Raw genomic sequence first — 27,405 nt, forward strand, 5'->3', positions numbered from 1 at the left:
GTTAAAAAAATTTAATTTTCTGAAACAATCATTAAAATGCTAAAATCACTTTTATGGGCTAGATTTTGTTTAATTGATAGGGGCTTGAATGAGTAGTCTATAGTTATCATATGTCATGTTTCTCAATGCACAAGAACACACTGTATTTTCATTTATTTTTAGCTGAACTCCTTAAGATATAAAAATGTAATGTTAAAATGAACGAAGGATTGTTGAAAGACAATAATAAATTTTGAGACTAAAATACTACTTGTTTTTTTTATCACTAGAGTGTAATACACATAAAATTAAAGAAAATTTATTGAAAAGTAAGGTCATTAATATATACTTCTTAAACTCTTAATTCGGTTTTAATAGAAATAAATTATATAAGACATTTGTTTAAATGTCTATTCAAAGATGTATTAGGCGTACAACTCCAATTAGGCTATAACATTGTGTGGACAATTGATTTTGTATTGGCTCTCCTGTAGGCTCTCATTGGAGTATTGACTCCCGTTGTATTCAGAAATGTAGTAGGCATACAGTTCCGATTAGGCTATAACATGTGTGGACAATTGATTTTGTATTGGCTCTCTTGTAGGCTCTCATTGGAGTATTGACTCCCGTTGTATTCAGAAACGTAGTAGGCATACAGTTCCGATTAGGCTATAACGTATATGGACAATTGATTTTGTATTGGCTCTCCTGTAGGCTCTCATTGTTGTATGACTCCCATTGGTAGGTGATGTATATAAGAATGCATACATTTCATTTGGAACATTAGTTGCATTAAAGCTTGCAACAGAAATACAGTCTTGTGTGACGGTATATGGAATGTTTCAGCCTCCCACTTTAGAGTCTATTCCACAAGAGCTTCTGATGTCAACGCCATCTACAGATGAATGTCCGGAACGTGCCTTGCTCTGCCTGACCCCAAGTGTGGGATATTTGCCAGTGGTCGAATTCATTAACCACAAGAAGATCGTTATACAAGATCCAGCGTATACAAATGTAGAGCACCAGTTTGCGAACCAAGCACAAGCTACCAGCTGGCTCAACTCGTGAGTACAACACGCATGGTATATGTCTTATCTGATATTGTCATTGCCTTGTTTTTTAAGTTAAAAATCTTGTCAGTTCCAATTTTTTAAATATTACAAAATTACTCTTTATTTTTGTTTATTGAGAATTAATATTTGTAAAATTGGCTAAATTTAATTAAGCAGTTGTGCTCAACACTTTTAGTGCCGGAGCATGATTAAAAAGTTTGTCCTAAAAATTACCGGAGATTTCTCTCAAGCTACTCTAAAAAGTGCCAAGCCTATTTCAGCAGTTTTGTAACATTTTATTAAAACATGCGTTTACTGCCAAATTATTATATTAAAAAAACAAATGGTACTTACGACAAACTTTTGAACATTTTTCCAGTTTTGTATACAAAAAACATTTCCTCAAAACAACTGATACTACTATGTAGAACAGCTAAAATTGTACGTTAACACAAAAAATTATTTAACTATCCAGACAGAAAACTGTAAACTGTAAAGGTTTATTGTAAACCTATGTTTTCAGTTTTTCCAGAAGGACTAATCTAAACTCATGTGATTCAAATACAGTTTATAAAATACACAGGTTATCACTGATTTCTGGATGAGTGAAACTTCATTTAGAATAAGTTAGAAGTTTCTTTCATAAAACTATAAAACAAATCTTATATTTAAATGTAATGTAATTTTTAAAGTAAAAAATGAAAATATTTACATTCAATATATACTTTTTCAGTTTCACATGAGAAATAGCATTTAGAAAAAATATTCTACTATAAAACATAATATCAATTGAAAGAAAAAAATTAAACTAAATACAAACATACAAAGTTTTTATTCATGTTTTAAAAGTTAGATTGTTTTTTAGAAAGCAATATTTTAAATTCTATGTTGTTTTACACAACATTTAAACTAAACATCTAATTAATCTTACAAAATTGCTATAAATATTTTTTCATTGTAATTTGGTTCATTCTGATTGTCAATATACCAAAGAATTTGCAATACATAACAGAATTATTGTGGTAGAATATTAAATTAAATTGTCCGTACATACAGTGCCGGTAGTTTTCACAACGTCCGTAGTATATATGGAAGTTGACATTTCTCAGTGGTTTTTCAACGTGTATAAGAACAGCAATTTTATTGCTGTTTGGTGGTTGACTGAGCTGTCGTTTTTTGCTAATGAAACAGACTATGATATAATTGAATTTATAAGCTTGTAAAGTATATATTATTTTTATTTCCAGAATAATTTTTAGAAATTTGAAAATTTTTGTACATTTTAAAATCAAGAAATGTTTTAGTACAAAGGATAGTTATAACCCATGATATTTGGTGTAGTGTTATAGAAGATTAAATTATTTATGAAAACAAATTTATATCTTTCAATTATTTAAATTTATTTTATTTCATCTAGATTTTTGTAAAATGCAACATGTATTTTTACAAAAATCTAACGAAACATCTAACAAAAAGCGCAGGGGTTTGGCAAAACTCACAAAAATTTTAATTTAATTGTGATTTGATTGGCTGACCTATTGTTTTTTAGGTAATGAATAGGCTAGAATATCTCATTTTTGAGCAAACATGATCAAACTCATTAGAAGGCTCTGCCATTTTCACAAAATTCAAACTACACCTCCGTAATAAAACAAAACAGAAAGGACGTCAACCAGTTTCGTGTTTGCTTACTAAGACTATAAATTGTTCTGCATAAACATATGTCAAAAATGTCCAAAAATAAAATACAAAGTTTTACAAAATAAGACACCAATTGATTGTTTTACTCTAGTACAACATTGCTGACAAATCAGTTATATAACTGGTTAGAAAAAGTCCAAAAAAATAGTATTATACCTTGATTCACAATATTTTTATGGGGTTAATTCATATTTATATGTATATTACGTGTTATTTTGTTTAGTTTTAATACATAAACTTTATTATTTGAGCCTATGTTTAATATATTTAACCCTTTGAGGTCTCAATAAAAATTGCTTTGATTGTCCTCAGGTCATATTTAATTTATGTTAGTTTACAGTTCTTTGACAATACACAAATGCAATTTTTAAATCCATTTTTCTGCAACTTTTTTATTTTTTTCTCTTTATATCAATGTAAATAACCTAAAAAGAATATTTACATTATTTTATAGTATTTTTTTTATAACTTTAAGTAACATTTAAAAAATATAAAAAAGAAGTATAAAAATATAAAAACATAATTTTTATTTTTTTATACATATGTAATAAACCAAAATTACATGAATACAGGTGAAAAGGCACTAGGATCTCATCAGATACATGTTATTCATTACTTACTAGGTTATCTGAAGTTTTTTTGGGTTTGGTACTTTTCGAAGCAGTCTCCTATATGCATTGCAGGTTCCTTGGGGCACGTCTTGCAGTATGTTGAGCATTCTCTCCTCCCACCAGGTGTTTTTCTGTCACTGCAAACTGTGCAGTCCCTTGTTTTCTTTTTGGGTAGTTTATGAAGAGCATGAAATTTATTGTTTAGTCTAAAATCCGCATCAATAGAGGCAGGCCTACCTCGTTTTCGGTTTACATTTCTCACGTTGCCAACAAGTTGGCGGATTAGATTCTGTCTGAACCTCCTATGTCTCACAGGTTTATTTACTGTCATGGAGTACAGAATATAGGCATTTACAACTGATGTTTCAATAAACCAAAAAAAGCTTCCGCCACCATTTTAGGGATTTTCTAGTGAAACCATAACTAGATATATAGTTATCAGAAATGTCCACCCCACCCATGTTTCTGTTATATTGGCAGATTACAGTAGGTTTGATAATTGTTTCATTAACACCTTCTCTGACTATTCTAGACACTTCTTCTGTCTGGTTATTGCAGTAAGTTGACAGCATTGTAACCACTCTCTTATCCTTCCAAACCAAAGTCATGCAGTTGTCTTTCCGACATGAAATAATTTCGACGTTTTATATTTTTCACATTTTTGGATTTTATAACATCTGGTAGACCAAGTCTAGAAGGCATAATTGTACCAGTTAAATGCACTTCCATTTTGAGTAATTCTAAGGCCAAAAAATAACTGGTATAAAATCTATCAGTAAATACATGTAGGCCTGATACATCATTTTCTTCCAATAGTTTGGTTACTAAATGCAAAACTATCCTAACAGTAAATGGCTGTTCAGGGTGACTCAAACTGTTGGTTGTGACTGAACCATAATATGGCTCAATTGCACAAATGTAACCATTGCAGGAATCAGAAAGAACATAAATTCTCAATCCCCATTTTATAGGTTTTAGTTTGTTATAACATTTGAAAAGAATACATTCACGTAACCAAAATAGAAGTCCAAAGTACCGAATAACTCAAATACCGAACAGCAATAGGTTAGAAATGGCCAAACAAGCAGTGACATTATCCGGTCGACCTATTGTCGACATGCGAGCGTTCAGCGAAACTGCTGCGGTCGACCTATAGTCGACGACCGATCGCAAAGGGTTAATAATGCGTGTCGTGATCACGGTACTGTTTTGTGATGAGTGTTTTGGTATTGCGTCGGCTATCACGAGATGGTACTGTAATAAGTGATTAATGGGTTAGTAAATTAGTTACGACAGTATAATTGGGTTAGGTGGGAGGATTACAAGATAACTGGGCAACGGAAATTCGGGCTTTTGTGTTTTTCTTACACTATATTATTAAGACAGTATATTATTATCTTCTGTCTTATAAGCATTTATGGATTTATATAGTAACATATTGATAATTAAAATCAGAATTTGAGTTGTTGGCTATTTTATTGGTTCCAACTTATTCTTTTTGTGATATTCAGAAAACATTGTCTTTATTCCTAAACACTTGTATAAAGATACAACACTCTTAACAGACATGGAAAGCTGACCATCAAATTAAAATCCGTCAGTTTGAATTATGATTGTATTTTTCTAGAAAGTATTGTATTGATTTCTTGCAATCCCCATATTCTTAAAGACTTCTTTTAATGTTTGTATTTTATTGTAAAGCCGTCATGTACGCAACATTTTTTGAATAAGAATATTTATAAATAGAATTCCTAAAGTCTGATTTCAGTTGGGTACCAATTTCATATAGAAAGAAAAGTTATCTTCAAAGACATTAATGTTCAAGGTTTGATATGCAAGGTTACATATGATTGACAGTGTGTCATGGTACCTTTACTCGTAAACAATAGCTTAAAATTAGCTTTTAGACTGCTCTCAAACATTTATGTTCTGTGACTACGCTTGGCTGCTTCATAACAATGTTCCAAAGTTCAATACCGTGACGACTTGTTTATATCAGACAATAAACCATCAAAGTCACTTACTGTAACACTGATGGTAATGGAGTAAAAGTTTGAGCCAATTAGAGATCGTTCCTTTATGATGTACAGTATGGTTTATAACTCCCCTTATGCTTTTGTCATACTCTTTATGTGATTCTCTCTTTTATTCACTTGGACAACTATTCAGTTGAAAATCTCACCTTTAATAATAAAAATGTATTATTTTTTAGATGTTGTGTCAAGTCTAAAATAAAAGGAAAATATCTAACAAATACTCTTACACATATGTACAAGCTTTACTAGGATATTTTATGCTCTTTTATAAACATGATATTATAATACAACAGTTACTCTTAGCTCTTGAAAATGGTAATTTTGCTCAAGTAACCCTACGTGATCTAAGTAAAACTTTCGACACTGTACACAATGATATACTACTTTTAAAATTAAAATACTATGGTTTTCATGGTTTTTTAAACCATATTTGACCAACAGGAAACAAGTAGTAGATGTAAGGAGTACTTTCTCACAGATTTTAGATGTTATGTCAGGTGTTCCTCAGGGGTCGGTGTTGGGACCGATACTCTGTATAATTTTAATAAAAGATCTTAGTTTTAATATTTTTAACTTTTCTAAAATTCATGCAAATGACACTTCTATTTTAAATGTACATAACAATATAGGCCAATTCAAATTTTTGTCTGATCAGGCACTCAGTGAAGTAACTTGTTTGTTTAAAGCAAATAGGCTGTTCCTGATTAAAGATAAGACTCAAAACTTAATAGTCTCTTTGAAAACAGATGTACCAGATTGTAAAATTCCCGTTACTTTGTTAGGTATAAGTATAGATTCTAATCTGTCTTGGAAAAACCATATGGATAATAAAAAAAATGTTTAGGGTTATTTATTTAATTGTAAATAAAAAACTGGTTAGTTTTAAGTATTTAAGCCTATTTCTCCTTTTTTGAAAGCATTGTGAGGTATGGCCTTATAGTGTAGGGAAACGGTACATACCTAGAGAAAATTTTAACTCAAAAGAAAAAGGTTGTTAGGATACTTATGAATGAAAAACCACTATGCCCACTATTTGTTAAGTCAAAAATATTAACCTTTCCAGCGTTATTGACGCGGATCCGCGGAGGGCCACTACAAGCTCAAAACGTTATTGCCGTGGATCCGCGTTTTTGCATTCTTTATTTTCTTACTGCTATGTTAGTTGAATATTTTGCTGTTAGATGGTTCTAGTCGTCATGCGACATACAGACGGGTTGCCCTGCCTCGAATTCTGTTACAATGGGAGTGGCAGTTGCTTCTAATTGGCCAAACACTGTCTAGCGGGCGTGGCCCCGCGCCTTTCACAAAGTCATTGACGGGAGCTCCCGTCAAGGCATCTAGCCAGTTGTTAGTGAGAAGCGTCCGGTACACGCATATGTATTTCGGTTATCGCTAATTTTCTGTTGTGTCTTATTCTTTTTAAAGTAAATTATTCATATTAAATACAGCAGTTTCCAGTATTTATTTAGTGTTTTTTACCATTATTCGTGTGAATGGCCTATCCAGACGATTCGGAATTTGAAGATTTGGTAATTCTGAGCAATTACTTGGTCAACCCCAAACTTTTTAATATTTTACTAGGGTCATAAGGATGTTATCACAAAGCAAGAAACATAATTCAAGCCCTGCAAGGCTGTCCTACACGTTGCCGAGCGATAAGAAGGTTCAAAGTCCACGCGATAACAGTGGCTTGCGGGAGACGCGTGGAATGTCAGTTGTGACAGCCCGCCACTAAATAAACACTCTTTGTCTACTTTTGTATTTTTCTAATTTTATTGGTTTGTAATATAGTATACGTTTATCTATAAAACTGTGTTTCATTCCCATACTTACTGAATAAATTATAAAAATATTAGTGACAACTACACTGCTATTCTACGATATTCTCAAAAGTTAAAAATTATCCTAGGTAATCCAAAAAAGGCTAAACGAATTTTATTTACCGTTAAATAACTCTATTTTGACATACAGAAACGAAAATAAATTTAACTTTACACATTGGAAATTTAAAAAAATTGTAACTTTATCAAAGATCAGGTCTAATTTTTCATGACGCTTAAAGGGTTAACAGTCATTAACTTGTATGTATATAATGTTTTAATATTAGTAAGAAAAATTACACAACACCGCTTTAAAGGAAAATGATGCATAGATATGAGACAAGACATAGAGATAAACTAGAGTTACTAAAATGTAGACTATCAAAAACAATGAGTTATCATAAGTATTTAGGCATAAAGTTATTTAATAAGTTACCATTAGCCTGGTTAGATTTAACAGAGAAAATTTGCTGAAGTGTTGTATGATTGGTTATAATAAACCTCTGTTATAGGCTGGATGAATATTGTAACTGTTCAACTTATTGACATTATAATTTATATTTTGTGTTATATTCTCTGTTATCTTATGTTAATTGTCTTTTGTCAGAACTATAACTATAGTTTTAACTGTTTCACTGATGATGCCCATTACAATATATGTACGTTGTTGAAGGAAAAATAAATTATTTGATTTGATGTTTCACATGTATTGACTATAGATTCATTTTTACAACATTCTAGAATTATCTAAATTCTGTTACAGATATTTCAGGCAAAGATTCACATTCACGGAAGATTTTGAAATGAAGTGGTATATGATGAAAGGAGTAATCATCAAATATCTAAAGCCTATGAACCCAAATATGTTCACATTCAAGCCTAAAACTGTGGTAAGCTATTGTCTTGTATCATTTAAATAGTTTTGTTGAATTATAATTTTACCTAGACATATTTTGTAATTGTTTCCAGATGTTAGTGTAAATGGAAGTCATATTCATGTGGGTGTTTGTTATAAATCCCCAAATATCGGATACCTTGTAGAATTTGAGCTTACACTTATCAATCTTATGGACCGTTACAGTCATGTCTTTGTCATGGAAGACCTGAACTCTAACTTAATTGGACCTGTTATTTAAACTACCTGTCTACAATGTTGCAATCTTATAATCTGACTTTACTTCCACTTCAAGTTACTCACCATACTACCACAACCGACACTTGGCTGGATATCATGGGTGTCTCCGAACTGCCCCATATGGCGCACCACAGACAACTTCCTGCCTCTGGACTTTTAAAGCATGATATCATTTTTGTTGCCTATAAACTCAGAACCCCAAAACTGCAAAAAATCACTAAGTACCGTAAATACAGGGACTTACATCATGTTGCTCTTCCAACAGCTGTTTTACCCTGGCATGAGGTTACTGCCACCAATAACGTGAATGACATGGTTATTAATTTAAACTCTCTTCTTATCAGCTTATTCGATAAACATGCACCCATTGTCACAAAAAGAATCTTAAAGCCCCCGCCCCTTGGATAAATGATTTCATAAGAGATTTACAGAAACATAGAGACAGCTTTCCGTTAGGCCAAGAAGTAAAAGTCTACGCAAGATTGAGCTACAGTACTCTGTCTCAGTGACAGCCCTCGAGGTAGCTATGTCTATACTCCTGATTCCTTTAATCTCAATGTAATCAATGACTTATTTTGTAAATTTACCTATAGATGAATCTCCAGCTTGTGATTATGTTGCTGTTTGCACCTGTGAGTGAGGCTGATGTACTTGCTGCGTTTTCGAGGATGACTAGCAACGGGGTCAGAGGTTATAATATACCTCTATGCTCTCTGAAGAATGCCTTACCTATCACACTGCCTATTGCAGTTGTTATTCTCAATTGTTCTTTGGATTCCTCCGTTTTTTGGAAGCACACCCTGGTTTGCCCATTGAAGAAATCATCTAACCCTCTAACTCCTTCTGAACTGCGCTTAATAAGCATTCTCTCGTGTCTCTCGAAATGTCTCGTAAGATTATTCCACCAACAGAGTTTTCTTCTTATCTTAATAACTATTATATCCTGACTAAATTCCAATCTAGATTCAGATCGAATCACAGTACTACTACAGCCTTATTCAAAATTACTGATGATATCCCATTGGCAATGGACAAAAGACTAGTGACCATTTTAATATTATTTGACATCTCCAAGGCCTTTGACTGCGTACACCACCCCCTCTTCCTTATCAAGTTAAAGAAGTATGGTTTCTCTGATGGTTGTGTTAATTGGGTCAAGTCTTAACTTACTGGACATCAGCATTGTGTGAAGGAGGGGAATAAAATTTCAGACTGGAAACCTGTTTGACGGGGGATCCCACAAGGCTCTGTACTTGGGCCATTTTTATTTTCACTTTAAAATTAACAACGTCAATTCAATTATAACACATTCCAATTTTCATCTTTACACCTACGATTTGAAAATATACGTTCACTGTTTACCAAAGGAACTAGCCACTTTTGTGTCACTACTCAAGCTGGATATTGAAGCCATTAACTTTTGGGCAATGCAGCAAGGACTGAAACTAAATGAAAACAGAACAAATGATCCGAATTAATCTTGACACCGCACCGAAACTTTAACTTTGCAGTTGTGAATTAAATTACCAAAACAAACTGAAAAATCTCTGACTATAACCACAAGTCTTAAATGGACTGACCAAGTTAGGATAACATGCAGAAGAGTTTTTGCTGGTATCCACGGTTTGAAGCGGTTTCCCTTCTACCTGCCATTCAATGTTAACGTGATACTCATTAAGACTTATATGTACTACCACACTTTGACTACTGTGACATTGTGATGAATGAGATGACCATTGAGCAATCGGACAGACTCCAGCATGCTCAGAACTACTAGATTTATTTTTAATCTCAGACATCATGAGCATGTTGCGCAATATTTTGAGTAATTGTCACTCATAAACTTCACCACCTACGTAAATTCCACATACTTTCTATTCCTACATTTAATCATCAAAACCAAATATCCTGTTTATTTGTCTGATCATTTAAAATTTATCTTTGATATTAATGGACGACCTACAAGAAGGGGACCCACATTACTATCAATTCCAATTCATCGATCACCAATTTTTAATAGGTCCTTTACTGTTCAGGCTTGTCGCTTTTGGAACGTTCTCCTCGATGATATTAGATGTATTGAGGAACGTACATGTTTCAGGGTGGGGGCTAGGGGCCTGCTGCTGGGGGGCTTGTGGTGATGATGGGTAGTGCTGCTTGCTGCGGTCATGTGGTCAATCAGTGTGTTAGAGTAATTGAATGTTTCTTGCTTCTTGCTCTTCATTTTGAATTTTCTTGTATTTATCATAATATGTTTACAGTTTTTCTGTTGTATTTTAAGTATTGAATTCATTTCAATATGTAGATTTTTACTTAGTTCATTTAATTTTTTATAGGTTAAGCAAATTTTGTTATTTTATATTTAAAGTATAAGTTAATAATTAACTGCAATTGTATCGTACTATTGTAAAATTACTGTATACAATATGAGATTGATTGATAGAGAGGCCTTGATAGCCCTAACTCTGCTTATTTAAAAAGGCATTTTTCATTTCATTTTATGTTACTACGGTAAAACACAACAGAAAATAAAAAACCAGGAATCCAGTTGTAACTGAGCCATAGGTAAAGAAATATGCCCCGTGATCATGTTACAGGAGATTTCATCAAAGGGAGTAGAGTCACTGATGATACCCAGCTCCATGACTGTGAAGACTAAAAGCATCTTGGAGAGAGAGCGCCGCCTAGAACTACGGGGATTACTCAACCTTTTGGCTGAGGAAGTGTCGCCTGAAACCACTGAAAAAATTGCCAACCAACAAATACTCAACACAGTAAGTATTGCAATTGAATGTAAATAGTAATAGTTAAACAGTCATTTATCATCTCTATACACTGTAAAAAAACCACAATACATGTATTGTCGTACAAGTTTAATGTTGGGTTGTTTGCAGGCAGTCTACACAATCACTGCTCAGGAGATGTTAGCTCTGGAGATGAACAAACTACACTGATATTGTCATACAAGTTTAATGTTTAACTACACAATCGCTGCTCAGGAGATGTTAGATCTGGAGATGAACAAACTACACTGATATTGTCATACAAGTTTAATGTTGGGTTGTTTACAGGCAGTCTACACAATCGCTGCTCAGATGTTAGCTCTGGAGATGAACAAACTACACTGATATTGTCATACAAGTTTAATGTTGGGTTGTTTGCAGGCAGTCTACACAATCGCTGCTCAGGAGATGTTAGCTCTGGAGATGAACAAACTACACTGATATTGTCATACAAGTTTAATGTTGGGTTGTTTGCAGGCAGTCTACACAATCGCTGCTCAGGAGATGTTAGCTCTGGAGATGAACAAACTACACTGATATTGTCATACAAGTTTAATGTTGGGTTGTTTGCAGGCAGTCTACACAATCGCTGCTCAGGAGATGTTAGCTCTGGAGATGAACAAACTACACTGATATTGTCATACAAGTTTAATGTTGGGTTGTTTGCAGGCAGTCTACACAATCGCTGCTCAGGAGATGTTAGCTCTGGAGATGAACAAACTACACTGATATTGTCATACAAGTTTATTGTTGGGTTGTTTGCAGGCAGTCTACACAATCGCTGCTCAGGAGATGTTAACTCTGGAGATGAACAAACTACACTGATATTGTCATACAAGTTTAATGTTGGATTGTTTACAGGCAGTCTACACAATCGCTGCTCAGGAGATGTTAGCTCTGGAGATGAACAAACTACACTGATATTGTCATACAAGTTTAATGTTGGATTGTTTACAGGCAGTCTACACAATCGCTGCTCAGGAGATGTTAGTTCTGGAGATGAACAAACTACACTGATATTGTCATACAAGTTTAATGTTGGATTGTTTACAGGCAGTCTACACAATCGCTGCTCAGGAGATGTTAGCTCTGGAGATGAACAAACTACACTGATATTGTCATACAAGTTTAATGTTGGGTTGTTTGCAGGCAGTCTACACAATCGCTGCTCAGGAGATGTTAACTCTGGAGATGAACAAACTACACTGATATTGTCATACAAGTTTAATGTTGGATTGTTTACAGGCAGTCTACACAATCGCTGCTCAGGAGATGTTAGCTCTGGAGATGAACAAACTACACTGATATTGTCATACAAGTTTAATGTTGGATTGTTTACAGGCAGTCTACACAATCGCTGCTCAGGAGATGTTAGTTCTGGAGATGAACAAACTACACTGATATTGTCATACAAGTTTAATGTTGGATTGTTTACAGGCAGTCTACACAATCGCTGCTCAGGAGATGTTAGCTCTGGAGATGAACAAACTACACTGATATTGTCATACAAGTTTATTGTTGGGTTGTTTGCAGGCAGTCTACACAATCGCTGCTCAGGAGATGTTAGCTCTGGAGATGACCCAGACTTCACTTGAGTTGACCCGTGAGAGGTCATTGCTGAATGATAGAATAAAGGCCATATTTGCAGGTAGGTGTTCAGTAGTTTATATTATTTTAAAAGGTCTGTTGAATTAAACTGTAGACTTCATATTTATTAATCTTACACAAATGTGTTATCACATTCAATTTAATAAATAAAATTTGACTATATTTGATACAGTCCTCATTTCAAAATTAATGAATATTTTCTTAAACTATTGTACTTACTCAAATATTGTAATATTACAATATTTACGAGGTGTGATCAAAAAAATACGGTCAATGATTTTTACAGCAGCAACTGCTGATGCTACATCCATATTATGTAATTTGTCTAGTAGCGAGATCTGTTGAGACAGGCAGCGACAAGTTTCAACACTCTGTAGCTTGTCAGTCGACAGCAAGAGCTGCTAGAGTGAAGTCGTGGTGTCGTGCTGCACAGAGTTACAGGATTGTCTTCCAACAGATTCAGGCTTCAGGGCCAAAATTGTAACTGGAGATTAAAGTTGGGTATATAGATATGACCCTGAGACCAAAATGCAGAGTTCCTAGTGGAAAACCAATGTATCCTCTCACCCTAAAGAGGCATGTCAGTCAAAATCGAACATCGAGGTCATGCTCATTGTTTTTTTTTTTTTTTTTTTCGCTACTGAGGGTATAGTGCGATTAGAGTTTGTTCCAAGGGGAACAACTGTGAAGTCTGAATTTTATAAGGGCGTAATTCAGCTTTTGCGACACGACGTACGAAAAAAGAGACCAGAAAAATGGGTGAATGGCTTTCTTCTTCACCACGACAATGCGCTGTGTCACACCGCTCTCTCACCCACACCTCAACTCACACCTAGCTTCTCATTCGTGAGTTTTAGGCCAAAAAAAGTGTTCTTGTCAGTCCACATCTGTCATACTCACCCATTTAGCACCACGAGACTTCTGGCTCTTCCCAAAAATTAAAACTGTTGTAAAAATTAAAACGGTGCTTAAATGAAAACATTTTGACACCGTTCATGACGACCGAGCAGCTAAAAGCCCTTCCGAAAGAAGACTGACAGAAATGTTTCCAGTCATGGGTAAAACCCTGGAATAAGTGCATTGCCAGCCAAGGACGGTACATTGAAGGAGATTAAATCAAATTCGATGTGTTTTTTTACTTTTTGATATAAAAAAATTATTCACCATATATATTTTGAGCACACCACGTACATCATATGTTTGATAGATGATCGTTTGATAGATTACTTCTGAGTTAATCCATGCCATGTGACAAGTTTTTCCTTTTCATTTAAAAGGTATGGTAGTTTTCAGTATCTTCCTACATGCTAAGAACAACACCCTCTCCATTCTTTTAAAGGCTGTAATAAGTAAATCCATATCAGTGATTTTAAATAGTAAAATATAATTGAATTATAATTGTTAACCCTTTTGCGGCAATGAATAATTATCTACCGAGAAAACAAGTGGTGACCCTTCATGGGAGCGCTTGTGAAAATTTCTGCATAACTTGACCTCCAGAACTCAAAACTACCCAAAAATCCCAAAACAAGTTGAAACTTGGTACAAAAATAGATCTTATAAACGTCTCTGCTAAGTTCATCGGTCAGCGTGGTATGCCATTTCGTTTCAATGTGGCTGTTAACGTGTGAGAGAGAATCCGGCTCGAAGGTCCAAAATGTTAAGTTTAAGAGACCACAAATAAAATTGAAATGGAAAACATTTACATCCAGAGATGGAAAGACGGGGTTGAGAGTTACATAATGAAAGGTGCATTTAATAAGGATAGATGCCAACTCAGCGATGTTGATATAGATTCTTGCCTCGTTTCATCTGAGGGAGGCTTCCAGCTCGTCCAGAGCTTCCAGGACTGCAGTGGGATCCACGGAATAATGGGTCACTTTCGGTTTTCACTGAGAATAGTCACTGGTATCGGGGTAGGAAATAAGTTTAGAGAGGAACCATCTGTTCATTGCACACGAAGGGAGTTCAGTGCGGCACTCCTTCGGCAACGTGTTCACAAGTCCACAAGACCTGTGGCGACACTTTCACTACCATGAGAACAAAGAGGTGAGTGACCTCAACCGAACCATGTTCTTCTAACGAGTATGAGAAAAGAGGGCATCGAGACCCAAGATGGCACTAATTTGTCCAAGAGAGAGAACAAAACACGAGACTGTGTGACTGTAGCCGGACCACATCTCAACGGCTCCGATGGTACGACAAACTGCTCAGGCGTGTAAGGGACACTCCTGGACCACGCAATGTGTCCACCAATGAGAAACAGCTGTTAAATCGGATGATAGATCCAATGGTCTCTGGATAATCTCACCAGTTTATTGATTTGGTATAGGAATGACCTAAACTATTTCCACTGCTATAAAGAGTAAAACTAAATATTAAAACTAAAACCTACTCTACTGGATATATTGTAAATATTATACAGTGGTGGCCATTTAAATTGTTTTTTAACTCACAACTATTTATGAACCTGGAGAAAAAACAAAAAGTGTTATGGAATGCTTATAAGATTTACTTAACACTTTACAGTAAACAATTTCTGTATCTCAAACATTTTTAAGATATTGTATATAAGAGGTTGTATATAAATCCTATAAGAACTTTTCTATCACCAAGAACTGGCAATTTAAGCTTTTAAAACATTCACAACTCCATTACTTATGAACCTAGAGAAAACAACAAAAATTGTTCTGGAATACTTACACCATTTCCTAAACTTTTTTGTTATAAAAATGTGTTTTTATCTCAAACGGTTTTCTGGGTATTGAGTACACATAAAACTCATGTGAATAACTGATTAATATTTCAGCTGTCAAAAAATTACCAACTTATAATGACTATTTATAGTACGAACTATGAATGTATGGACTTTATTAACACATTAACTACATTGGGTGTACAGAGTCAGTACATGACTCGTGTTGCAGTGGAGGTGTAACACAGATAGATGGGCTGCACTACGTATTCGAAACAGTTGTATTCGCTTGCTCTCTCTTAAACTTCTACAAATGCAAGAATTGAGGTTGTTACGGCGTGTGCCACCGAGTGCAAGTAATTGACAACAAATGTGACAGAGCGTAACACAGATTGATGTACTGCACTGCATACTCGAAACAGTTGTTTTGGCTTGCTCTCTCTTAAACTTCTACAAATGCAAGAATTGAGGTTGTTACGGCGTGTGCCACCGAGTGCAAGTAATTGACAACAAATGTGACAGAGCGTAACACAGATTGATGTACTGCACTGCATACTCGAAACAGTTGTTTTGGCTTGCTCTCTCTTAAACTTCTACAAATGCAAGAATTGAGGTTGTTACGGCGTGTGCCACCGAGTGCAAGTAATTGACAACAAATGTGACAGAGCGTAACACAGATTGATGTACTGCACTGCATACTCGAAACAGTTGTTTTGGCTTGCTCTCTCTTAAACTTCTACAAATGCAAGAATTGAGGTTGTTACGGCGTGTGCCACCGAGTGCAAGTAATTGACAACAAATGTGACAGAGCGTAACACAGATTGATGTACTGCACTGCATACTCGAAACAGTTGTTTTGGCTTGCTCTCTCTTAAACTTCTACAAATGCAAGAATTGAGGTTGTTACGGCGTGTGCCACCGAGTGCAAGTAATTGACAACAAATGTGACAGAGCGTAACACAGATTGATGTACTGCACTGCATACTCGAAACAGTTGTTTTGGCTTGCTCTCTCTTAAACTTCTACAAATGCAAGAATTGAGGTTGTTACGGCGTGTGCCACCGAGTGCAAGTAATTGACAACAAATGTGACAGAGCGTAACACAGATTGATGTACTGCACTGCATACTCGAAACAGTTGTTTTGGCTTGCTCTCTCTTAAACTTCTACAAATGCAAGAATTGAGGTTGTTACGGCGTGTGCCACAGAGTGCAAGTAATTGACAACAAATGTGACAGAGCGTAACACAGATTGATGTACTGCACTGCATACTCGAAACAGTTGTTTTGGCTTGCTCTCTCTTAAACTTCTACAAATGCAAGAATTGAGGTTGTTACGGCGTGTGCCACCGAGTGCAAGTAATTGACAACAAATGTGACAGAGCGTAACACAGATTGATGTACTGCACTGCATACTCGAAACAGTTGTTTTGGCTTGCTCTCTCTTAAACTTCTACAAATGCAAGAATTGAGGTTGTTACGGCGTGTGCCACCGAGTGCAAGTAATTGACAACAAATGTGACAGAGCGTAACACAGATTGATGTACTGCACTGCATACTCGAAACAGTTGTTTTGGCTTGCTCTCTCTTAAACTTCTACAAATGCAAGAATTGAGGTTGTTACGGCGTGTGCCACCGAGTGCAAGTAATTGACAACAAATGTGACAGAGCGTAACACAGATTGATGTACTGCACTGCATACTCGAAACAGTTGTTTTGGCTTGCTCTCTCTTAAACTTCTACAAATGCAAGAATTGAGGTTGTTACGGCGTGTGCCACCGAGTGCAAGTAATTGACAACAAATGTGACAGAGCGTAACACAGATTGATGTACTGCACTGCATACTCGAAACAGTTGTTTTGGCTTGCTCTCTCTTAAACTTCTACAAATGCAAGAATTGAGGTTGTTACGGCGTGTGCCACCGAGTGCAAGTAATTGACAACAAATGTGACAGAGCGTAACACAGATTGATGTACTGCACTGCATACTCGAAACAGTTGTTTTGGCTTGCTCTCTCTTAAACTTCTACAAATGCAAGAATTGAGGTTGTTACGGCGTGTGCCACCGAGTGCAAGTAATTGACAACAAATGTGACAGAGCGTAACACAGATTGATGTACTGCACTGCATACTCGAAACAGTTGTTTTGGCTTGCTCTCTCTTAAACTTCTACAAATGCAAGAATTGAGGTTGTTACGGCGTGTGCCACCGAGTGCAAGTAATTGACAACAAATGTGACAGAGCGTAACACAGATTGATGTACTGCACTGCATACTCGAAACAGTTGTTTTGGCTTGCTCTCTCTTAAACTTCTACAAATGCAAGAATTGAGGTTGTTACGGCGTGTGCCACCGAGTGCAAGTAATTGACAACAAATGTGACAGAGCGTAACACAGATTGATGTACTGCACTGCATACTCGAAACAGTTGTTTTGGCTTGCTCTCTCTTAAACTTCTACAAATGCAAGAATTGAGGTTGTTACGGCGTGTGCCACCGAGTGCAAGTAATTGACAACAAATGTGACAGAGCGTAACACAGATTGATGTACTGCACTGCATACTCGAAACAGTTGTTTTGGCTTGCTCTCTCTTAAACTTCTACAAATGCAAGAATTGAGGTTGTTACGGCGTTTGCCACCGAGTGCAAGTAATTGACAACAAATGTGACAGAGCGTAACACAGATTGATGTACTGCACTGCATACTCGAAACAGTTGTTTTGGCTTGCTCTCTCTTAAACTTCTACAAATGCAAGAATTGAGGTTGTTACGGCGTGTGCCACAGAGTGCAAGTAATTGACAACAAATGTGACAGAGCGTAACACAGATTGATGTGCTGCACTGCATACTCGAAACAGTTGTTTTGGCTTGCTCTCTCTTAAACTTCTACAAATGCAAGAATTGAGGTTGTTACGGCGTGTGCCACCGAGTGCAAGTAATTGACAACAAATGTGACAGAGCGTAACACAGATTGATGTGCTGCACTGCATACTCGAAACAGTTGTTTTGGCTTGCTCTCTCTTAAACTTCCAACCACTGCTAACCTTTGTTCTTGATCAATAATAATTAAACAGCAGTTGATTGAAATTATTTTTTTTAATGTACTGGTATGTCTTCCACTCCTTTAGAGTTTAAATAATCTGATTGTTTGTGTCAACTCTTAGAATATGAGTTACTAGGAGGTAAAAGGAAATTTGTGTTGAGTTGTATTCAAATATTTTCTTAAATTCACACCGACTCTGATAGCCTTCAGTCTAGGCTTAGTCTTCCAGTCTGTCTGATGTATGACGTTTTGTCTGCAGATATTAACGACCATGAAGAGAAAAAGAAAGCCCTCAACTTGTGCCAATATATTCGGTGCTCAAACCATAAACCAAAGTAAGTATGAATTAGTTATACTCTTATGCTAATTAAAATCTAAATAAGACTAACAGCAAAAAATACATTGGTGTTAGAATCACAGGATGTAGTATTGCCTACACTATCTGTCGTAATATTTCCTAATCTTAAACATGGTAGGTTAGTCGTAATATTTCCTAATCTTAAACATGGTAGGTTATGTCATCAGACTGCTGATTCATCAATCCTACAGCATAAGTTGATTTGAAATAACACTCTTATCTGCAGTGGCAAATGAGTTAAAATATGATGAGATGGTATCAATATCAATACAAGAAGAATTTTCTTAAGATAATTAACTCAAAGAGGAAGTCTAAACGTTTGTGTTATGTCCATGTCCAATATCAGCAAACTGTTTAGATACATGTAACAGCTGGATCTCGAGGAAGAATGTGATCTACATGATCGTTAAAATTTTAAGTTGATAGTTAATTTTAAACTTTGTGTAGACTTTAATATATTTTAGTTTTATTTATAGTTTTAGGTTCTTATACAGGCTAATGTCTATGCGTCTATTTTGGCAGTCCTGCAGTGCTAAGGTGAATCTGTATGATTTCAGGGACAGGTTGAATACGTACATGAAGGCCATGAGATTGAAGGAGCAGGAGCGTATTGAGGAGTTGAAGAAGAAACCTACCAATTTCTTCCCGTGGTCAAGCGGCAAGAGGAGGAAACAGTAAGTTGAGACCATATTCACTGGTTCTACACTGTACTGTCATATTGTGCTCTATAATCAACACTAGGCTTCTCTCAATTCTTGCTAGTTATAGTTAACCCATTGAGGAAGCGATTAACCTAGCCTGTCTAGGACTGAACGTTTAAATTGATTTTGGCAAAAATGCATGCGTGTACTAAAATATTAATAGAATGAGTTTGTATACAGATAAATTAGTCAATTTTTCAGGACATTTTAGTCTATTTGGTTGCTCTACAATAATGTTTGTTGTTTTACCCAAATAGATTTTTATTACATTTTTTATAGTATATATTTACAGATGTTTTAGTAAGAAAAACAAAAAAGCAACTGTCAATATTCTACTACTTTTTTGTTTATCTGTTTCAATAATTTTTTATTCATAACAGCACAATGTTTCTTACACGGAAAACCAGTTTTTATTGGATTACTTAATAATAAAGCATAATAACAAAATAATCAAAATTCACTCACATTTTTTCACTTTTTTATGATTTTATGACAAGCTCCTGAATTAGTTGTCTGGGAGATGAGATAAAACTGTTCGTTACATTCAATTGTTATTATTGAAATGATAATTAAAATTAACTATTTACATAACATACAATGACCATTCATTTACTTTTTATAATTCACTTTTGTGGAAGTCTTTGAGTATCTTTGATATCTTAATATCACTGTCCAAGTATCTGTCTACTTCTGAAGTACGCAAATTGTCTTGTTCCATGAGGTAGCGGAAGAACTAAAAACTCATTCAACAACTACTATAAACAACTAAACACTAAACATTTAGAACATGATACATAGAATGTAAGCAGAACATTGAAGTGACGAAAATTGAGAATATGGCAAAATATAGACAATAACAAAACAAGCTATTAGTTGTGGTTCCAGTGTGCAAACATAACAAATCGAAACGGAATGATTGCTCATAAGGATGCAGAAGGGCATAAACCTGCGATCTAGCGGAAAACAAACAAATATGTTATCGTTAGCGTCTAGAAAGATTACGATTAACGCTCGGGCAAGTTCTCCAATGGGTTAAGTCTTGTAATTTACCTAATTCTGAAACAATGCTAGCATATAATTTGATGTTTCTCTCAAAATTATACATAATTAAATATATTAAAATATACATAATTATAATACAAGGAACAAAGGCAAGCTATATATAATAAATTTTTGGCTAGAAAAACAACGAAGAAGTCATTCAAGTATGGAAATGAAACTTTTCAACAACTTGCCTGATAAAGCATGGACAGTTAGTATTGTTAACTTTAAAAGCTCTATTAATACTTGGTTGAAGGACAAAGCCTTTTATTCAATTGACAAGTATTTATCCTGTGACACTAGTGAAATAAACTGTTTTTATATTATTGTTTCTTTTAAAATTTATTTATTATTTCTCATTGGACAAAGCCTTTTGATGAGTATTTGTCCTGTTGAGGACATACATTTTGAGGCCACCGCTACAAATGTATTGAGTTGTTATTTGTTTTATTCTCTGTTATTACTTCTTATATATTTTATTTGTTATTATGTTATGAACTTATTTATTTTAGTTGTACGTTAGTTTTTTAGTCGTTTATTTATTTTATTATACGCTTACTGATCAGTATATACGAAATTAAGGAATTTGGTATTGGCTAGTTATGTGAATATTATGAATTTTCTGACGATGTCAATTGCATTTATATATGTTTAAAAGCAAATAAAGAATCTTGAGTCTTGATAGTTCTGTACTTGTTTACAGTAGAAAGAGACCACACGACCAAGGACTACAGAGGAGTAGCAATTGGACGATTACCGAGAATAGTAACAGCAGTATCAGGTCAGGGTCTTCATCAGCAGCAAGAGGCCATTCACCGTTTCCGCTGCCGGCAGAGGGAGGCCGCCTGTCGGAACCAGCACAACCAGATGGGCCAGTTGTAGGAGGCCATTTCTCTGAGTTGTCACGCCGTCTCTCTGAACCGTCACAATCGAGGAGAGCTCATCACAACCCAGAACCAGTATTACAAGGAAAAGGTCGTCAACCTACGCAGGGAGTGATGGTCCGACGACACAAACCCACCACCCCCGCCACCATCACCCCCGCCCCCACACCTCCAAGCAGCTCTGATGTCATCGTCTTGCCTGACAGTGGTATGTCTCTTTACAGAACCAAACAGTTGTTATCTAATTCAGTAAAAACCCGGTTAACCAAAGTATAAGGGAGAATTCCATTTTGGACAGTACATTTTTTTGTAACCCAATTACATTTTATAATAACCTACTAAAATGGGTGTGTAAGAAACTGAATTACATAATAACCATTTCTATAAGTTATACTTAGGGAATGTTGGCATGAGTGTGGGACGACTAAGAGCAGCGACATGATTCGGCCTGTGTGGCGGCGGACTCTTAGTTTGGCGGGACTCAACAGGAATTAGTTTGGGAGGGAGAGGGTGAATCATCTCAAGGACGTTTTATTTGCCCAAACAGTCGCTAGGGTGATGGGTCACGTACGCACCCACTCTTCTGCCCAGAGGCGGAGGGCGTCCCAGTGTTATGCTGTTGAAACTATTTTGCTCGGTTATTTACATACAAGTTATTGTTCAGATAATGTAACTGTGGTAGGAAGGGTAGATTCAATTTAAATGTTGAGTTTAGCTCCAGTTCACCTTCCCCTTATTGCAGCTCTGGTATCTGACTGTCTCACACTTGACTCCTGGAATCTGGAGTCATGTTCGTCTGAAGAGATCCAAAAATCGTCGACGACGAAGAAGCTCAGAACGAAGCTATGCATCGTATTGACATCAGAGACACCTAAACTCCAAAGTACAATAATACAGAGTGTTCAATAGAAAACTTCAAACTCATATTAAAAGACTTATAGCCCAAGTATCAAAATTATGTAAATGGGAGTGTATAGTACTTAATTGGGGGAACAAACAAAATTATTTTCAAGATGGGAGTGCTCCCACCATGCCCCCCCATACCCAAACCAACATTTTTAAATGGCAACTAATACCTTGTGACACCTCAAATTGTAGCTCATAAAACTTCTGTATTTTGGTAAAAAAATTTAAATTGGCCAAGCCGTTTCGTATTGGCAGCCAATAATGTAATTCCTTACACAACAATATTGTTAGTCTACAAACTACTGTACTACTGCTAATAACAACAAAATTACTCACTGAATACTGTTGTAAATCCTTTTTAAACTTCAAATCAAATGTTCAAATTGGTAGCCATTGTTGTTCAAGCAAAAAATAACCTATTTTCAAATTCTTGCCTTCTCCCTTTTACAGAATTTTGATACTTGGACTATAAATAAGTCTTTTAATATGAGTTAGAAGTTTTCAAATGAACACCCTGTATAATGTAATCCAGGTGAAGTGGCAGTCTCATTGTCTCATCAGGTGAAGAAATGCAGATGAGACAATGAGACTGCCACTTCACCTGGATTATATTATATTATTGTACTTTGTAGTTCAGGTGTGTCTGTAAAAACGATGTATAGCTTCGTTCTGAGCTTCTTTGTCCCCGACTTCTTTTGGATCTCTTCAGACGAACATAACTCCAGATTCCAGGAGTCAAGTCTGAGACAGTGCCAGATACCAGACGCTGCAATAAAAGAAAGGTGAACTGGAGCTAAACTCAACATTCAAAAAGTTATTACTTACGGAACCGTTTATGTTGAGTGGCTTACTTATTTATTATTTTCCAAATTATTTATTTGATATCCTTTTTACTTAGATATGTCTTTTTTAGATATACTTTTAGTCTTTTGTGTGTTAATCTAGTGTCCATTAATTATTCTATCAAACTTCACCATACTATTTTCAGGTCAAAATAAATGACATGTTATATAAACTATAGTCCTATCTTGCTTAGTTTACTGTCTGTTGCTTACTTTACAAAATATTTAGCCTAATTAAAACCTTTTGTGAAAAATGTTTTGGAAAATATCAAAAAAAGGTTTCAGAATGGCACTCATACAAAATTTTAAAACAGTAATAACTCGAAAACGGTAAATTTTATGAAAAATTGATAGGGCTTAATAGTGCTGAATCATCATATCAGAGTGTAACAATTCACACATACTTGTCGTTATAGTTGATTGCTTGTCTCCAATAATTTACAAATTGTTCACATTGCTCTCAGTGTTTTAACCCTTACAGTGCCATAGATTAGTGTTATATGTGTGTGTATGGTTTGTACTTCTCTAAGATTCAGAGAGTTACTGTATAATATTTTAACAATTTACTGCTGCAGAAGGCAAAGGTGTGATTTTAGAACTTATAGAGCTGCAGTAAAGGTGTTAAAAGAAATTGATTATGTAATAAGTAAATAAATGATGTGTCTTTATGTGTATGAAATTTTATTTCAAAGTAATGTTTTGATGTTTCAGATAATGAAGAAAGTGTTGACAAAATCATTGAAATTGAATCAGAAGAAGAAGACATTGTGTGGCTGCCTAACCACAGTCCGACTCCTCCACCAGACCCCGATGTGGAGGTCGTCTCGTGTAATATCAAGAGGAAGAGACGCCGGCTGCGCTTCCCCAAACCAAAGAGGAGACCCCCGCCTGTGAGACCTGTCCGGCACCAGCCCCTGTTCGTCAATGTTGGTACCACTCCTTCCATGGACATTGAAGAAACAGTTGCTCCACTCCCCGATCTGATAGAAGATTCCCAAGATTCCTCAGTTATTACTGTCCAGAGTGACTTGTCGGAGAGACATGCAGCGGTGGTCCCGAGTGTGACCGAGTTTGTAGCCGTCGGAGAAGACGCCTACGAACCGGTTTCTTCTCCCGGAGATGTCCCCGAGCCATTGAGTGGCTGCAGCCGGACTGACCCGATACCACAAAAATTTTGGGAAAGGAAAGGTAACAAGCAATTTCTACCTATAAGTGCGACAAATAGAGTAAATGTGGTGAACAATACCTCAGTATCCACCTATATCGGCACGTTGAAAGGTTCTTCTGATGCATTAAGATCGAGTGCCGGAAGCCCTTATTTCCTGCACAGGAAAGGATTTCAACTCCTTGCATCACCTACGACATCAGCTTTGAGGCAGAACTCTGAGAAACCACCTTTGACAAAGAATAAGGTCCTGGAGTGCAAAAATATCACACCGATTGGAAAGATCAACCCTGATAACAAGTATTGCTCCATTAAAGGGAAACCGATTTTGCTGTGCAAGAGTAGGACAGGGTACAAAATTGCAAAGTTACCACAGCCCCCGATGTTATCATCTACGGGACCACCCCCACTGCGTATATTGTCCCCCAAGCCTCCACAACTGAGTGTGCCGTCCGCTAACTTGGTGGCGTCAGAAGGAACTACGGTCAGGACCGACTTAGAGGAGAGAGTGACCCCGGAACGGGAGAACACGGTGACTCTGTACAACCCGACTCAGCAGCTCAGCGAGACGAGGACGGTACGGTTCACCCCTTCCACTTCCACTTCCACCTCTGTGCTCACGGGGCCCAAAATCCGTAGACCCAAGGGGGAGATCGCGACCAACATCAGGGTGATTTTGCCCAAGCGGGACTGATCTGAGCGGAAACAATACCGTAGCTGAAACCAAAACTGAGGCTGTGATGTAGGTTAGATGTTGGCTTCGTTGTTTTAGCCAACACTGTACATTGTGACTATAGTACCGTACAAGTGAGACTGATGACCATTGTAGAATAAACATATTTTGTAAACATCGCATAGGATCTAAGATGAACGTATTTACGTGTATACACTTCAATGACCACCAAACAATCCAAACTGAAAGAAACAGCTGTCACTAATTTGTTTTTAATGATTTATTTTATTTTTAATTCTTGACTGGTTGTTGACGTTTTTCTTCTTTTTAAGTTTTGACAAACTTATTCCTCCTTAATTCTAAAAGAATGTTGTTTTAATGTAAAACTACTGCATATTAAAAATATTATGTTTTATACATATTTTTCTGAAAGTATTGGAAGTACTTATGCATTTTTTTGTCTCAGTAAAAATCTCGAGGCTTATTTTCTACACAGCCTCTGAGTATTTATGAATAATTGTGTGTTGTACTTGGGGCCCGACATGAAGTATGTTTGTTGCTCAGCAAGTGCGTATTTTTATTGCTTTGATATTTTGTACTAATACAGTAAAGTGCCTTTTATACATATATAATAGATTAATGTTGAAGTTTTCATGTTTAAGAAAAGTAAAAACTATTGAACTTAGTTGTGTTCTTATTTTATTGTTTGTCACTGCTCCAGTGCTATCATGCCTTTCATTTATACCATTCAAAATTTTTGAATTGGTTTGTGAATTCATATATTTTTGTTTTAATCGCATATAAACTCCAAATTGCGTTGTGTAAATTATTAGTTTTTACCGTTAATAATGTATGGTAGTGGAATTACAATGACCACAATGATCAAGTCATTTCCATTATAGATAATTAAAAATGAATAGCATAATATATATATATATAATATATATGAATAGCACAATGTAACTGTGTCACATAAAATCAATTAAAATGCAAGATTTTGGAATCCAATCCAACTTTATGCAGCATACATATTTATACCTTAAAAAATCTAAATTTGAACATTTATATAATTATAAAAATATTAATGAGTAGCAATAATTTCCTCTTTTTAACGTTCCGGCTGACATTTGTTGGTCATCTTTCCGCTGTTACTGTGCAAAACCTTGAATGGTTTAGAATTAATTTTTATCAGTTTATTTCTTTTTCAATAAATAAGAGTTTATTTTCTATTGTTTACATGTATAATGTTGTTTGTTACCAGTAAACAGTGTTCCAAGGGTCTTGCAGCATATATCTGACAGATTACCTACCTGTAGCCTATGTGACTAATTGTATATAGTTTTAGTTTATCAAAAACTTACTACTATTTTGTTACTAAGATTTGTTCCTCTGTGTAAAATTGTGCACATGTTAAATGTATAAAGTGTATTGTCAGCTTAAAATATGTCTTGACATAAAAACTACAGAATTTTAACTTCAGAAAATATATTGGCCGTTTTATCACAAAAAAAAAAAAAAAAATAAATAAAAGGAATGCAAACAGATCTGTAGAGTTATATAATAACATTATTTTGTTCACTGAAAATTTTGCGTTACTTGACTTAAATAGCTCAAGTGGTATAAAACGAATCCTACAAAAATTATTAATAACATTTTAATTGTACCAGAAAATAAAAATAGTTGGTTTGGTGAATTATACAATTTTTTATGTTTCTATTATAGGTTATAATAAAAATATATACATCCCATATTTTTATCATGGGGCATATTTAAACAGTGTTAAAAATTTTGCTATGTGAAGTCAGAAACTGCCTCATCATTCTGGAGGGTTAATAAAATATGAAACAGTTTGAAAGTGATACATTTTGTTATGTGTTTGGATTAGGTATGTTATTGTAATAATAAAATATAATTTATTCTAATGAACATTGAACGTTATTTTAGCACATACACTGTTGTTAAATTATTGTGTTATAATTTTGAAGCTTAAAAGGGAGTAGTGTTTTCTGTTTGTTTTCAGGATTTTTCACATTTTCACATTTGATACCAAGTTTAAGAAGTTGAAGTATGAGTAAATAAGTTTGTTCAAAGATTTGATTTTGTTATGTGTTTTGTTATTTGCTTATGAAGTAATTATATTTACTTGTGTATATGTATATCCATTTTTATATGTATTAATATCCATGTTACATTATATTTGACAACATTCTAATAAAAATGTTTTTACTTTGTGATTATAAAACTGCCTTCTAATTATTTTCTCCTTTCTGTAACCCGAGAGCGGAGATTTTCAGTGAGCTCCGTGAGTTGCCGAGGTTGTTCTGACCAAACTGGCGATCTTCCAACTTGCTAGTCAACATGTGATATCTTCCTGAGT

The 27,405-nt window shown here is 35.3% G+C and overlaps 1 protein-coding gene across 1 annotated transcript in view; it reads left to right on the forward strand.

Moving 5' to 3' along the window:
- Positions 1–25,954, forward strand: part of LOC124357976 — a 40,589-nt gene extending 14,635 nt beyond the window's left edge. Inside the window, exons 3-10 of the mRNA XM_046810147.1 lie at positions 826–1,043; positions 7,963–8,089; positions 10,932–11,108; positions 12,651–12,765; positions 18,718–18,793; positions 19,374–19,490; positions 21,262–21,650; positions 23,902–25,954. Coding sequence (XP_046666103.1) covers positions 826–1,043; positions 7,963–8,089; positions 10,932–11,108; positions 12,651–12,765; positions 18,718–18,793; positions 19,374–19,490; positions 21,262–21,650; positions 23,902–25,049 — 2,367 coding nt within the window. The 3' untranslated portion in view covers positions 25,050–25,954. The remainder of the gene's footprint in view (positions 1–825; positions 1,044–7,962; positions 8,090–10,931; positions 11,109–12,650; positions 12,766–18,717; positions 18,794–19,373; positions 19,491–21,261; positions 21,651–23,901) is intronic.
- Positions 25,955–27,405: the final 1,451 nt, after the last annotated feature.

Source organism: Homalodisca vitripennis, chromosome 3 (genome assembly GCF_021130785.1).
Source record: "Homalodisca vitripennis isolate AUS2020 chromosome 3, UT_GWSS_2.1, whole genome shotgun sequence".
In the NCBI taxonomy this organism is placed as follows: Eukaryota; Metazoa; Arthropoda; class Insecta; order Hemiptera; family Cicadellidae; genus Homalodisca; species Homalodisca vitripennis.